Source organism: Eretmochelys imbricata, chromosome 15 (genome assembly GCF_965152235.1).
Source record: "Eretmochelys imbricata isolate rEreImb1 chromosome 15, rEreImb1.hap1, whole genome shotgun sequence".
Classification (NCBI taxonomy): domain Eukaryota; kingdom Metazoa; phylum Chordata; order Testudines; family Cheloniidae; genus Eretmochelys; species Eretmochelys imbricata.
Window position 1 is genome coordinate 16,060,680 of NC_135586.1, and position 14,673 is coordinate 16,075,352.

The 14,673-nt window shown below is 39.1% G+C and overlaps 1 protein-coding gene across 1 annotated transcript in view; it reads right to left on the reverse strand.

Annotated features, from left to right (window-relative positions):
* Positions 1-6,229: 6,229 nt before the first annotated feature.
* The window catches only part of HIRA (histone cell cycle regulator), a 57,247-nt gene continuing 48,803 nt past the window's right edge, over positions 6,230-14,673 (reverse strand). The window contains exons 20-25 of the mRNA XM_077834769.1: positions 14,006-14,064; positions 12,760-12,865; positions 11,098-11,220; positions 9,161-9,324; positions 8,190-8,278; positions 6,230-7,203 (exon numbers count right to left, since the gene is read on the reverse strand). Coding sequence (XP_077690895.1) covers positions 7,087-7,203; positions 8,190-8,278; positions 9,161-9,324; positions 11,098-11,220; positions 12,760-12,865; positions 14,006-14,064 — 658 coding nt within the window. The 3' untranslated portion in view covers positions 6,230-7,086. The remainder of the gene's footprint in view (positions 7,204-8,189; positions 8,279-9,160; positions 9,325-11,097; positions 11,221-12,759; positions 12,866-14,005; positions 14,065-14,673) is intronic.

The following is a 14,673-nucleotide window of genomic DNA, read 5'->3' on the forward strand; positions in this document are numbered from 1 at the left end:
GTTTCAAAACAATAGTTACTTTATTTCGAAGGGGGGAAGGTGGTTGGCTTACAGGGAATTAAAAATCAATAAAGGGGGCAGGTTTGCATCAAGGAGAAACACACACAACTGTCACACTATAGCCCAGCCAGTCATGAAACTGGTTTTCAAAGCCTCTCTGATGCGCAGCACACCTAGCTGTGCTCTTCTAATTGCCCTGGTGTCTGGCTGCTTAAAATCGGACACCAGGCAATTTGCCTCAACTTCCCACCCCATCATAAACATCTCCCCCTTACTCTCTCAGATATTATGGAGCACACAGCAAGCAGCAATAACAATGGGAATGTTGGTTGCGCTGAGGTCTGACCTAGTCAGCAAACAGCGCCAGTGAGCTTTTAAACGTCCAAAGACCACAGCCACCTCACTCATATCATAACCCCTGAACTCCTGTTTTCTTTGTTAGCCTTCATTGTAGCAAAGCTTTCACATTGCAGCTCTCAAACTCTGTTCAGTTTTTCACTATTCCACAGAAATCATTACTTCAAAAGTGAGGGATACTTTTAAAATATGCTAATTATAGAATCCATAACAGCTATTCCAAGCCCACCCTGACTCAAAGTAATGTAAATTAGAATTCAGCTTTCAGTATTTATTTCTCTTCAGAATCAAGCAGACGCCCCTCCTCCCACTCCCAAAAGTTAGCCTATAAACTGCTTTCCATTTTGAATTTGCAGTTATGTGAGGTATTTGCATTTCTAACATGGCTGTCACCCTAGTATGTAGGTGCTGTAGGGTTGCCAACCCTCCTGGTTTCCCTGGGAGTCTCCCAGAATCGGGCTCTATCTCCCAGAGGCTATTGAAGCCAAACCGGGAGATTTTAGGCTGCTAAAAGTCCAGTTGCGCAGTGGGGCTAAGGCAGGCTCTCTGCCTGCCCTGCCTCCCTGCCACTCATGGAAGTGGCTGGCATGTCCCTGTGGCCCATGGTGGAGGCAGGGGTCTCCGCACACTCCCCACACTCTGAGCACCGACTCTGCAGCTCCCATTGGCCAGGAGCTGCGGAGACGGTGCCTGCAGGCAGGAGCTGCATGCAGAGGCCCCTGGCCCCCTCTCCAGGAGCTGCAGGGACGTGCCAGCTGCTTCCGGGTGTGGCACACTGAGCCCCCTGGTCCAGCTTATCTTAGGCGCCCTGCAGCCACCCAGGCGGAGCCTGCACCCCAAACCCCCTGCCCCAGCCCCCAAACTCCCTCCCAGAGCTTGCATCCTGCACCCCAACTCCCTACCCCAGGCTCAGTCCGGAGTCCCCTCCCACACTCCAACCCCACCCCAGCCTTGTGAAAGTGAGTGAGGGTGGGAGAGAGTGAGAGATGGAGGGAGAGGGGATGGAGTGAGCAGGGCGGGGCCTCAGAGAAGGGGTGGGGCGGGGGGCCAGGCAAGGTGTTTGCATTTATGTGATTAGACAGTTAGCAAGCCTAAGGTGCTGACACATATTCCATCAAATCCCACCTAACATACTGCAGTTTGTGCTGTGCCTTAGGTCCTCCAGCTGCAGTGTGTACTTATAATAGTTGGGTCAGATTCACTGATAGGGTGTGTTTTCTAAAGAATTTTGTGTCATTTCCTATACCTGGTTTGTGATACAGGAAACATCTCTAATAGTTCTTTTTACATTCATAGGACATTTAAACTACTAGTTAGTTGTGCTCAAGTTACTTCCTTGCATCCAAATCTACATATTCTAAAGGAAATGCAATAAAATTAATTACTAAATATGCACCAATGAGGAAAGACTTGAATGCCAGGAGTTTAACATCTTTCAATGAAATATTACTGAGTTTCACAATTCCTCATCGTTTTTTTAGTAGCTATTTAATGACTGGGTAAGCACCACGTGGTGAATGCCTAACTTATACATGTTAGTCTACCCTATAGGTTATATGTACATCTCACAACATACAACTGAACATACTTACAGGATATTTACCCACCAAAATCCACATCAATACTATAATACTTTGCATTCCTTTCAAGATTAAATAGGCATTTAGAGACCAACCTGTATCGTCTTAGAAAAACATTGGAGATGCTCTACTCTAATTTTAGGTATTTCAGAAACATTCATACATTTATTTTATCTGGACACCGGTGAAGAAGATCCTCTATGTATTATTATTTTTACCCATGAGGAAATGAGGCCCAGAGGCTGTGACCTGTCTATGGCCTCACCATAACTTTGGTGCAGAGCCAGGAACAGATCTCTGGTCTCCTTAATCCAGTTCTGTGTTTTTCCTCTATCTAATCAATTCATTCTTGCATAATTGCTGTATCTTGTTACTGAGTTTAATATTAAAGTGTTTGTGCTCTGTAATTTAGCGTTTTACCATTAATTGAATGTGTGATCTTTGATTGTTTTCAGACAAGTTTTCTTACATTTTATTAAGAAATGCTCAGAACTTTGTAACAAATTTCCTTCCAAAGTATTACAGCAGTATTGAAAGATAGGAGACTTCTACTTCTTTAAAGGAAACATCATTGTTTCCAGCTCAGCTCCTATAGTCTAGTTCAGAACAAAGTCAATCTGTACTTTTTACAAGATGGCTGCAGTCATTTGCCAGCCCACTTCTATAGCATATAGATTACTAGTGCTCATATCACCTTTGTCACATTTATTGTACTTTTATAGTTACATTCAGGGTTAAAAACAGTTTCTTGAGTTCCCAAAAAATCTTTTGAATCTAAAAATTAAAATGTTTGACATTTTTGTACATAAATTTTAATTTTCAAACTACAGATTGTTTAACAAAAATGACAGCAAATTTCAGATAATCCCTGATCAGTGGTTGACTAACAGTACAAAATTGTGATCTAGTAAATTAAAAGGACACAGAGGCACTCTTAAAAGTTAGTTTAATTTTTACTCTGCATTATTGGAACTCTTAAAATTGAATTACTTCCTCTAATTTTCTTCTCCCACAGGTCCAATTCCGTTATTTCCTCATTAGTAGTCAGGGTGAGCATAGCTCTCAGAATTAAATACATTAGGTCCTACACAGCTGTAGGGTATTTTTTCCCCATTTTTCAAGCAAATAATGGATTAATAAAAGCTATTAAGCGTGATGATAAACCTCAGAAAACAGGCCTTAAAACATAAAAACTTGATTAGTTTTGGGCCCAAACTACTTGGCAGTCTCTCAAGCTATGCCTCAAGAATTCGTCAAGGCTGCAGATGCTGGGCTCAGCAGTAAACCTGTCCTACATAGAGGTTCACCTTCACTCCTGAGTAAGACCTTTAGCATAGACAGGCCTAAGCCAACGGATAAAGATCTGGATCTTAAACACCCCAAAATTCAAAACCTGTATAGATCCAGGTTTGGTTTTGACAATATATAGCCTTTAAATTTCCTGTTTCTAAATCATTTCATATGCTGCCACAACACTTACCCTGTTCAGATTTTTCCACTTTGAAGACTATTGTCTTGATTCCTACACTCAAGTCCCAATAATGAGCATTCGGCACATACCTTAAAGGTAGATTAACACATTAACAAATAGGAGAAAATTAGCCATTTAATTTTCAGGTATATTAAGACATATTTATTAATTTCTTTACTGATTTCCACACAAGTCCAAGTTGTAATTTTGCACAAAAAGCTACTCTTATGGCTGCTGGGCTAATAGCCAGTAGCAACAACTACTAAGGCAAGCTCCAAAAGAATTTCTGCAGAGATCAGAGAGATTTCCAAAAGATGCAAAAATAGACAAAAGGAAATTTCCCATTTCAATGTATTTTTACATTGCTATAGGAAGTCACTGATGGAAGAACAACAGATATACAGTTACCTGCACATTTGTTCTGTGTTGATGTTAATCTGCAAACCCACCTTTTTCACTGAATTTGTGATGATGATTCCAGGCAAGGAAATTTTCCCAAGTAATCAGCCAGATCTGTGAATAGCAGTTCTCAGTGGGCATAAAGCAGCCTTCAGAATTTCTAAAAATGTGCAGTCAAAAAATAAAATTTAAAAAATGATCTGAAAATAATTAAACTATTTGAAGGAGTATGGGGCAGGGCATACCTTTCCTTCCTCACACACAAAAACTGCAGAGGGAGAAATCAAGACTGAGAATTGGGGCTGGTATTTGAGTGAATCCATGGGAAAATGCAGTGAGCATTTTAGAAAAAAAAAAAAAAACCTGAATGTTACATCATATTTACAGAAAGCCACCCACTTCCTGCTCTTCAGGCCAGAATTATGGCCATTAAATATTGAGAGCTCAGTGAGCAATCTTACAAGCACAGTAGCAGAGTATCAGAGTAACAGTAGCAGAGTAGCAGTGGTTCAAAAAGTGGTTCCAGAATTGCTTTTTAAAGGAAACCTAAAAAGGGAAATAATGGTTTTACTCTGTTTTGAAAGTATATCATGTATAAATTAGGCCTGAAGGGTTTTATTCCCCACCTTTCCCTGCTTGATTTTTTTTAAGCAAAAAAATATCAGGAATGTCAAATCTACTGTTCCTTTCAGGAGTCTGATTTGTCTTGCGTATCCCCAAGTTTCACCTCACTTAAAAACTACTTGCTTTCAAAATCAGCACACTATTACTGAAAAATTACTTACTTTCTCGTTTTTACCACATAATTATAACATAAATCAATTGGAATATAAATATTGTACTTACATTTCAGTGTACAGTATATAGAGCAGTATAAACAAGTCATTGTCTGTATGAAATTTTAGTTTGTACTGACTTCGCTAGTGCTTTTTATGTACCCTGTTGTAAAACTAGGCCAATATCTAGATGAGTTGATGTACCCCCTGGAAGACCTGTGTACACCCCCAGGGACACATGTACCCCTGGTTGAGAACCACTGCTTTAGAGGACCCAGAGAAATGGAGCAAGAGCTTTTTTTACCTCTAAAATAGATGGTGTGGGGTGGGAAAATAAAAACTCAAGCCCCGAGCTGAGACAATACTTTTTCAATGGTCTTTTACCTGACAGGGAGTGCAGTAGCTGGAGTCTGCCAGATAGACTTGGCAGATTCTAATAGTGCTTCATTTATAGGGAGGGCTACCCGGGCTGACAATAGTGCATACAAGATGTCAAGCCATTTGTGCTGTTTCTCCTGCACTTCTTCTAATGGAATCTGAAGGGTGTCTGCTGCCCTCTTCATCAGATCTTGAAATTATTTGAAATCATCGTGAGATGGCGAAGGGGATGACAACTTCAACTGGGGAAGAAGAAGAAATATTAGAATATGGAGTAGCCTCCTCGACAGCTCTCCTTTCCTGGGCCTCAAATGTGTCCTCATTGGAGATTGTTTAGGAGAAACAGAAGGAGCTGAAGAATGCTCCCTGGGATGATCCACATGAGCAGTGTGCACTTCAGAAAACAGTTGCTGGTAAATAGCCCAGGGATCCCAGTATGCCCACTGGGGAGAACCATATGAGATTGGTGGGCGCATCCAGGGTTAGTAGTACCAAGTGGATGTCTGGCGGGCTTCAATGGTAGAAGCCTGGAAATGTTCCTAAACAGTCATAGTTCTGGCTAAACAAATGTAGGTAGGCAGTCAGCAGAACCCTGCACAGAAATCTGGGAGTCTGAAGAACTCCCTTTCTTAGTCTGGTGAAGTGGGGGGATGGAGGAGTAATCAGCCGTCTTTCAGAAGGTGTCGAATACTGAGGAGGCAGGTGGTCCTGGAGAAAGGTGGAATAGTGGGGATAAAATTGGTTGTGGTACCAGAGGTCTTGAACTCAGAGGAGACTCAGCCTCCTAGGAAATAAGCAGGACTGCCTTGACCTGATGAATCCCAGCCATAGAGGTGTGAGGTACCGAAGGCTGGAATCGCTGTTTCAGTTGTACTGATGGTCTAGGTACCGATGAGGCAGTGGAAGACAAAGAGTGTACTGCCTTCTTAGTCAAGTGCTTAGAATTGGTAGTATCTTGCCTATATATCCTTGGTATGGGTCACAAGGATGCATATGGTGCATGCACAAGACGAACAGGTATTGCCACTGAAATCTTCCGAATGAAGGTGCACATGCACATGTCAAGTAGAGTTCCCATCGGGAAGTAGCAGTAGTTACAAAAACAAAGTTCTAGATCAATACAGTAAAATCAGTATTAAGATGTACTACCCTGGCACTTGGAGAGAAAAGATCACCCAGATAACATTAGTTCAATATGGATTTCTATACATGTTTAACATGATTCAATCTGTATTACTGTTTACTGCTGCTACAAGAAGACATGAATATCCAGAGCAAGACCATCTTTTTTTTTAATCCAATGCAGTGTTCATTTATTTTTGTACATACAAAAAGAGCCACCCTCTTTGATTCCCCCCACCCCCAAAAATCTCTCCTTTACAAACAGTTAAAAATTAAAAACCAGATGATGACAGGTTAATTTTGGTACAATTATTCAGCAACATAGCTGTCATAATTAGAGTTAAATTTCCTACAAGGTTACTTGTAGGGAAATCCTGATTATTGGCCAAATAAAATTCCATATTACAAGTTAGCAAATTCTAGTACAAAAATAGTCCTTGTGTTAGAACAGCCTTTTATAATTATATTCACAGGTTTGAGTCTATTGGCTGCATAATACCTTAATATTTTATGAAATTTCTTTTTATAGGCTCATTCATCTAATTCAATATAGTGTTGAGCCTCAATCAATCCTCAGGCAAAAAACCCTGAACAGGGTTAATATGCTGCTCAGCGTACTCTGAAGTACTGTGCTTTTCACAGGACAGCCAAAAAATCCCCAAACTGTTCTCAGCTAGTCTCCTTGATATCACAATGAGATCCAGACCCAAAAGGAACCCCTGAAGTACTGATCCACAACCTTCTGTAGGAACACAGGCCACAGCTTTGATGTTCATATTCCACTTGGAAAACAGGTCCAGCTCCTCCACTCATTTCCACATATGCCTTTGTGAGCTTCTTTAGAAATTAAAGCTTATCACTCTTGAAACATGTGGGGCCATTCTGGTACTGCCCCTTTCAGGAGTGTCCCATTCTGGCCGGGCTCTCTCCTCTTCTGTCTCTGGTTAATGCTGTTCAGCAGTTTCCCTTAGACCAGGCCCTTCAGGGAAAATCTGGGGAAATACTATTTGTCTCTCAAGATGTCTAGCTGCTCTTGATATTCTGTGAAAAGCCTCTGGAAACGGAGGTTCTGTCCGATGACAGGAAGCAGTTCTTTCAGAAGCTCTCTCTTTCGTAAACCCTGCACAAAAACGTCAAAAATCCTCAAATTTATTTTATATCATTAATACAGGCATTTGATACGGGATTCACTTAAAATTAGCATGGTCTCTCTTTATCTTAGAGAGCTGTTTATTTGGTGTCACCTCCTGTTATTTAGATGTCAACAGTAATAATAATAATAATAATTAAGTCTTTGGGAGTACATATTGAATGTTCTTGTTGCTGCTTCCATGTGGTGATAGAATGCGGAAGTGTTCCTTGAAGGGCACATGTTTCTTTGGCATATCAGCCCTTTCAAAGGTACATACCTGGTGAATGGAGAGCACTGAAGGTGTAACCTGTTCCATCTATTAGGTACGTTTGACAGCATCAGTGGAGATAATGGAATTGTTAAGTGTTTGTATACAGTGCCAGAGAGAATAAAGGAAGTTACTATTTAAGTAATGGAAAGGATGAATTAGGTATAGAATGGAAGGGGTTCCACAATGATTAAAGTCTTTGGAGATTACTTGCTTGCTACTCAATTTGAAGTATACTTGAGGTTAAAAGGGCTATCAACCTTCCCAACAGTTAAAAAGTTAGACAAATTAAGCAGACATTTCTTCTTCCTTAAGAAACAGTGGCTGGACAAGGCTTGGCTCATTCAATTTACTTCCTTCCTTGTGAATCAGCACCAGGCTGGCATAACTTAAATACCGTTTCTAAAGCTAAGTGAAAACTCCCTTAAAAAACCAAAACAAAAAACCATGGAACCCCAAAACAATTACAAGAAAGCCCTAGCAGTGAACTTGTAAAATAAAAACTGAAAATTACTTAACAGATGACACTTTTAAGGGTAGATCAAATTTTGGGTTCTCAACTTTGGCAGTGTTCTTTTAAATGTTACCAAAAGAAACTATGAGAGGAAATGTAAAGTACATTCAGCAATTTAAATTAAAACTGTCTGGTTTATACACAAAAGGAATGGCTCCCCTACTTTATTTAAAAACAAAAACCAGCACTTACCACAACTGTTGATTCCCACTGACTTCCAGCTGAGTAATGGACTGGACCCAGTAAATCCTTGCATAATTCTCGCAGGCGATATTCAAACCCTGAGAATTACCAGAAATAAAACAACATGCATAAACATAAAATTATACCCACTACACAATATAAATCACATATAATTTAAGACAGAGTTACAAGTATCTAGACAAGAACAACATAAGGACAAACCTATATGATTTCTGTAAAGGCAAATTATTCCTCCCTAACCAATAAGAATTATTTGAAACATTAAAATAGTGAATAAAGACAGGCTGATGGATTTATTCTAGAACTTCCAAAAACTTTTATCTACAGTTCTCCACAAAAAGGCTGTTAAAAGTGATCTACAAAGGAAAAACAATGGTATGATTATCACATTTTTTATTATAAATACAACTTGAAAGACACCCTTCCTTTCCCAACCTCTCCCCCCAAAAAAGTCAGCTTGCTTTTTATGTTATACATGTCTTGTCTGCCCTGGTAGACTACGGTAACTGTTGAAATGATTACACACCACAAAAAAGTCAAAGAGTGAAAGTTGAGTAATTGAGAGGAGAATTACGTTTTTAGGAAGACTGTTTAAAATTTAGGGTTTTTGAACAACACATATTTAATGCCAATACCTAAAACAGCTTGGAAAAAGGCTGTCTTTGATAAAGACTCAACATCCCTGCCTGCTGTATTAAGGTGAGAGTATTTGCAATAATCATGTTTCCAGATCCTCTCTAAGAGAACCTTCAGCAAAACTAGGAAAGACCAGACTTGACATTCTTTATATTTATCAGATAAAAAACCAAGATGAAAACCTTTAAAAAATACACACAAAAACTTATCCAGCCAACTTTACATCAGAAAGTAACAAAAAGGGCAGAAGCCCAATTTAAAAAAAAAACAACCTTTTGCAAGAGCACTTAAGGTAAGAAATAACATTGCATACCATAGCTCACCTTCATTAACTAGGTACCGTGCATAGATAAGGAGCCAATGGCGGTATTCATGACTGGATTGTAACATAAGTGCCGCTGCTATCTGATTCTCCAGGTAAGCCAGTGTTGTTTCTTGTTGTACTAAATGAGGCATGGAGAACAGTCTTGCAGCTTGCCTTCCTGAACTATAAACCAAACGTGGTACAAAGTCAGAGATCAATTAGAAAAAAATTCCCACAGTGCAAAAGTCATTCTTCTAGTCTTTCACATATCAAGGGTATCTGGTGCGTTCCCAGTTTGGACCTCTACTGCCAAAGGCCACTGCCTATAAATCTTCTGTACCCCTGACAAATGGAAAGACCCTTGGACCTGCCTACATTAGCACCAGACCCAGATTGAACCACCAGGGCACTAGGTTCGTCAATCCCCCAGTCCCTTCAGACTTTCCACATGGGGAGCAGTAACCAATAGGAGCCTCCACAGCCTCCTGAAATCATCATTCACTCAGCTTGGAAAATGGATTTTACTATATTGTCATTGATTACTTCTCCCTTATCACCCATCCCTCTCCTACCACTGCAACCTCTCAGGTGCCCTCTCTTGCCCACTGGGGTTCTCCACCACCTCCTTTCTCCTCCTCACTCCCATAACCCCTTCCTCTTGCCCACTTCAATCCTGCGTGTGCACCACTCCCCTCCACCATAGCAAAGTTCAGTTTATATAATTTCATTTATATTATAAAATCAAATATATAAGCAAATGAACAAAATGGAACTAACACAGTAAGTTCCTATCATCATCCTGATCACTTTGCTTGTATACTTTTCATCCTCCCTTCATCTGTTTTTTGTCTTTAACATTGTAAGCTCTTCAGGGTATGGGCTGTCTTCTTGTATGTTTATATAATCCTTTAGAACACTCCTGAACCCCCACCCACAAGCATGTGAAAGCCAGGCAACTAAATGAAGGCTAGTTTTATAAGTGGTCTTTGTAAAAGGTTGGAAATTCTTTTTTTGAAGTTAACTAAAATGTTTTAATAAAGTTACTTTTTGAAGTAACTAGAACATCTTTACAAACCTTAACTAATTTTTCTTGTGGATATTTTCTTTTTTAAAAAATAAATCCAAACTGTTATTTCCATTCTTTCTCTTTTTAAATCCTAATTTTCCTGACTTTTTTTTTTTTTTTTTAAGGAAAGAAGGAAAATAAGTCCCATTACCCTACTTACAGCCACTCTCATTTGGGCATATACATTAGTAAAATAAAATCAAAGTTGGCTATGAGAGGGTATATAAATTAGAAGACAGGAATGTGAGTGGCAGGTGAAGATGAGCCACTGAGCTGTCTATGGACACTTCCACTGGCTCTTGCTATTCCCTGGTGGTATGATCAGAAGTTAAAAATGTGCAGCAAATGACTAATTAGACATCCAATCTTCCCTAAAATACTCAAAGATTCCACAGAATAAGCCAACTAAGGAAAATTGAATAAGACAAAGTTGAAGCTTGTAGACCAAGCCACTTTTGGGATGATGGTCCAATAAGTAAATTATAAAATCACAATGCAAAATATAAGAAATCCAATTTAAATAAACAAAGTGATATTCTATAAACCTAAATGAAAAAACTGCACCATAGGTAAGGAAGAACTATAAAAGTAGAATTACTAAGCATAGAATGCAGCCACCTTCTTACTACCCAAATATTCTCTGAGCTAAACAGATACAAGGTTACGAAGGTGTAAGGTTTAAACATACTCTCTGTACAAATCTGATTGACAGATTAGCCCTCCAAGCCACTGATATTTCTGAAAATAACTAAGTAATTCAAACATTCAGTCATCTTGAAACTAGACGACACAACAGAAATTAACACCGGGCAATTTAGTTGACTGTACATGAAGCAGAAAGAGACCACTTGGCTGATCAGTAAACACAAATAAAATGCCTAAATACATACTTTGATGTTCGTCCCTGTATTATGGCTAAGGGTCCTGAACACAGCATGGCTTCTTGGGATGGTAAACTATTCCTGTAGTCTGCACATTGTGCTAAGGAGTCCTGTTTGTCAGAGACAAGATTCCTGGGGGGGAAAAAAAAAACAAGAACATATTAGAACACAGCGAATGGTGCATCAGGTGGCAGATGACTCTGTTCTATTCTGCTTTATACTCTATTTGCATTTTCACAATAAAAATTTTATTAAAGCTAATGTTAAAATTATATAATACACAGGTTAAGAAAAGAGTGTCTGTACATCTGGGTATAGTGCTTAAATTATCCAAAAGTACAAAGGTTGGTTCAAACATCATACAATACATATAGTACATATCAGCAGTAACCCAAATTTAGATTAATACATTTAATGATACACACTGGTGCAATGTACAAGGCTTTGGGCCAAATCCTGCTCATTTTATTTACACAAATGGTCCCACTGAAGTCAACGGGATTAGTCACATAACCTAAACAGGATTTGGCTTGAGCTCTGAAAAGCATAAGAGAAAATCCACTGGCACATTTTACAGGTTGCCATACTTGGAACTTGCATATTGAAAACAAAAATTCACATCCACAGTAGGACCCAGGCTGTACGGAACCTAGGTAATTACTTTCTCATCATGAAACTAACTTTACCCCAAACCCCTCCACACATCAGACCCTGCTCTGAGACTGCTGATCAGCCACTCTGGAAGTTCCCTTACACTGAGGATATGATGCCTCCTTCATACTGACAGGGGAGAGTTGACAGCTACAGCTCCCACTTCCCACACCTAATTAAGGCTATCATCTACAGGCTGGGGAATTGGTTGCTCAAATGAATGCCATATATATGCTTACCAGACAACTAAGATATACAATGGCACAAATACTTACAGTAAACTTGCTTGTTTAATCATGGTTAATTTGAGCTGGTGACTAAGGGACTATTCTTTTATATAAATCTGAGGATGTGGCACAAACAGAAAAGTGACAGGAAATTCAGATTCCATCCTCCATTGGTTTAATTGTTGTGGAGAAAAAGACAGCAGCATTTAAGTGCAGGGTCAGCCTTAGCTGTGAATAATATCAAGGCCATTACAGACATGGACTAGACCCAGGCAGTAAAAATGAGATTTTCTCTGGGGTGTTTTTTATTTAAAGGAACCCATCATCTAAACACACAAACTACCATCTAAATATAAAAGAGCATCCAAGTTTCCTGGCAGCTGTTCCGGACTAATTTTTCCAAAGACTATTATCTTTTACATTCAGAAATCATGAACGTCTGAATGACCAAACCATTTTAAATCCATGTCAACTTTCAGGCAGTTACAAGCAACCCTATGACAACAAATCAGAGTATATATGTAACAGGTGGGGAAAGAACGGTAAGGAAACAAATTTCAGTCTAAGTTTTTAATTTACAAGGCTTATTTTAAACAATACTGAATCATAAAACATGAAAGGGACTGGCCCAGCCATCCAGGTACTAGTATGTGGGGAGCAAAGTGGAAGACAAGCCCAGAGTGTGTTTCTGCTCTGGTTAGTTTTCAGAGCACAGAATTAAGGGGCAGTAAATCAGAACCGGCATGCTAACACAACCAACTTTATAAATGGTAAGAAAGAATGTGCAACTTACCACGTAGAAAGAGAAGGATTAAAACAATATGCCTTTCCATCAGACAGGCTCATTACTGGTATACCATGCTGAGTCAGCAAAATTTGAGAGACAGATGTATCGCTTCCTACAGATTAAATCAGATCTTATGATTTCCTCTGAAGTGATCATTACATAACATTTAAAACTCTACACATTTAAAGTGTTGTACAGCCATTAATTAATCCTCGCAAGAGCCCTACCGAAACAAGTTCTGGCAGGGAAGCTGAGGCAAAGAGGTGAAGTAACTCACTGAATGCACGTAAGCAAGTCAGTAGCAGAGCTGGACTTAGAAGCCAGGACTCTCAGCACTGAGCTCAATGCACTATTACATGTATCATTTCTTTGTAACTATCATTACATAATCTTGAGAAATTGCAAAATACATAAAAGGTTGGTTAAAAGGGAAATATTAGCAGTATCTCAGCGCAGAATATTCACCCAATTATTTTTCTGTCATCTTTAAAACTAAACCTTTCAGTTTACAGATATCTCCATGCCAATCTCATAACAAACTACGCTTGGGAAGGTGTGGATAAACATGCTGTAATGCTCAGATATTAATTGTCTCCTGCTTACGAAAGTGTTCTGATTCTACAGTCCTTCAGAGCATGTTTTGAGCACAGGACCAATTAACCAGGGTTTGTGGCTGTCTGTCTGAGAAGACTTCTGCAGTCTGCTGGGTTCATACCACACACACATACAAATACTTCTCAAACTGCCTTTGATTAATACTAGTAAGATTAAATCCAGATAGGAGGCCAGTGTGTTTTCTGTAACACTGATTTTTTTTTTTTTTTGCCAGATACTGGTAAGGGCAGAAAACAGATTTGTTAAATTCAGATAATTTCTGATCAATTAAGTTTTAAAATATCTGATTATATGCAAGATATGCATTGGGGATTGCGATAGTGTTACGGGATTTATACACCAGGTTAGAAAGTGATTCATGATAACTCTACAACACTGCATTTCCACATTTAAAAAACAAAACAAATTACAGGATCCTTAATAGTCTGCTATCTCCTTATATTTTTATCTTGATTGTTTCTGTGGTAATGAAACATTACCCAGTGATTTCCATTTAACATCCAACTACATACAGAAGAATACCTATTTATTTTTGCATTACAGGGGTAGGTAGAATTTTAGCACACTCGTTAATGGCTCAAAATATTACAGGAGGGCTGAAAGACTACGGTTGGCAGGTAAATGTGCCCTTTCATACCTGCTAATATTGTTTGCAGAGACTCATCTTTGACAACCACTGACTGTTTATGAACATCCCTGAAGGGAGAGAAAAGAGGGGGTGGGGTGCGGGAAATCTATACATTAAAAAGAAATGAATACTCCAATCATATAACAAAACAGTTTCTAGAACGTTCCTGATTAAAATTTGTAATTTAATATTTTCTTCGTTATTTGACAACACAATTTTGGCAGGGCAGAGCCATATGCACCCCTGCTTCTGATAAAGATTATAAGAACTATTATTTGCACTTCTATGGCCCTTTCTGTTAGAGAATCTCATCACACTTTGCAAACATTAAGCCTCACAACACTTCTGTGAGATAGGTATGAATCATTTGCCCCATTTTACAGATAAGTAAACTAATGTAGAGAGAGAGGTTAAGTGAACTGTCCAGGGTCACAAAGTGAGTCAACAGCAGAGTTGGGAACTGAACCATGACTTCTGACTCCTAGGCCCATACTCTAACTGTTAGACAATACTCCTTCCAATGTCAATGTTGGTTTACTAAAAATGAAGATATGAATGATTTTTATGTTTCCTTCTTTCCCTTAATTCTACAGACTAAAATCACTCTGTCCTAGGAGGTGGCTCAAACAAATGACCCTTAGTTGGATAAATCATCCACTTTCTAGGGTGAAATTCAC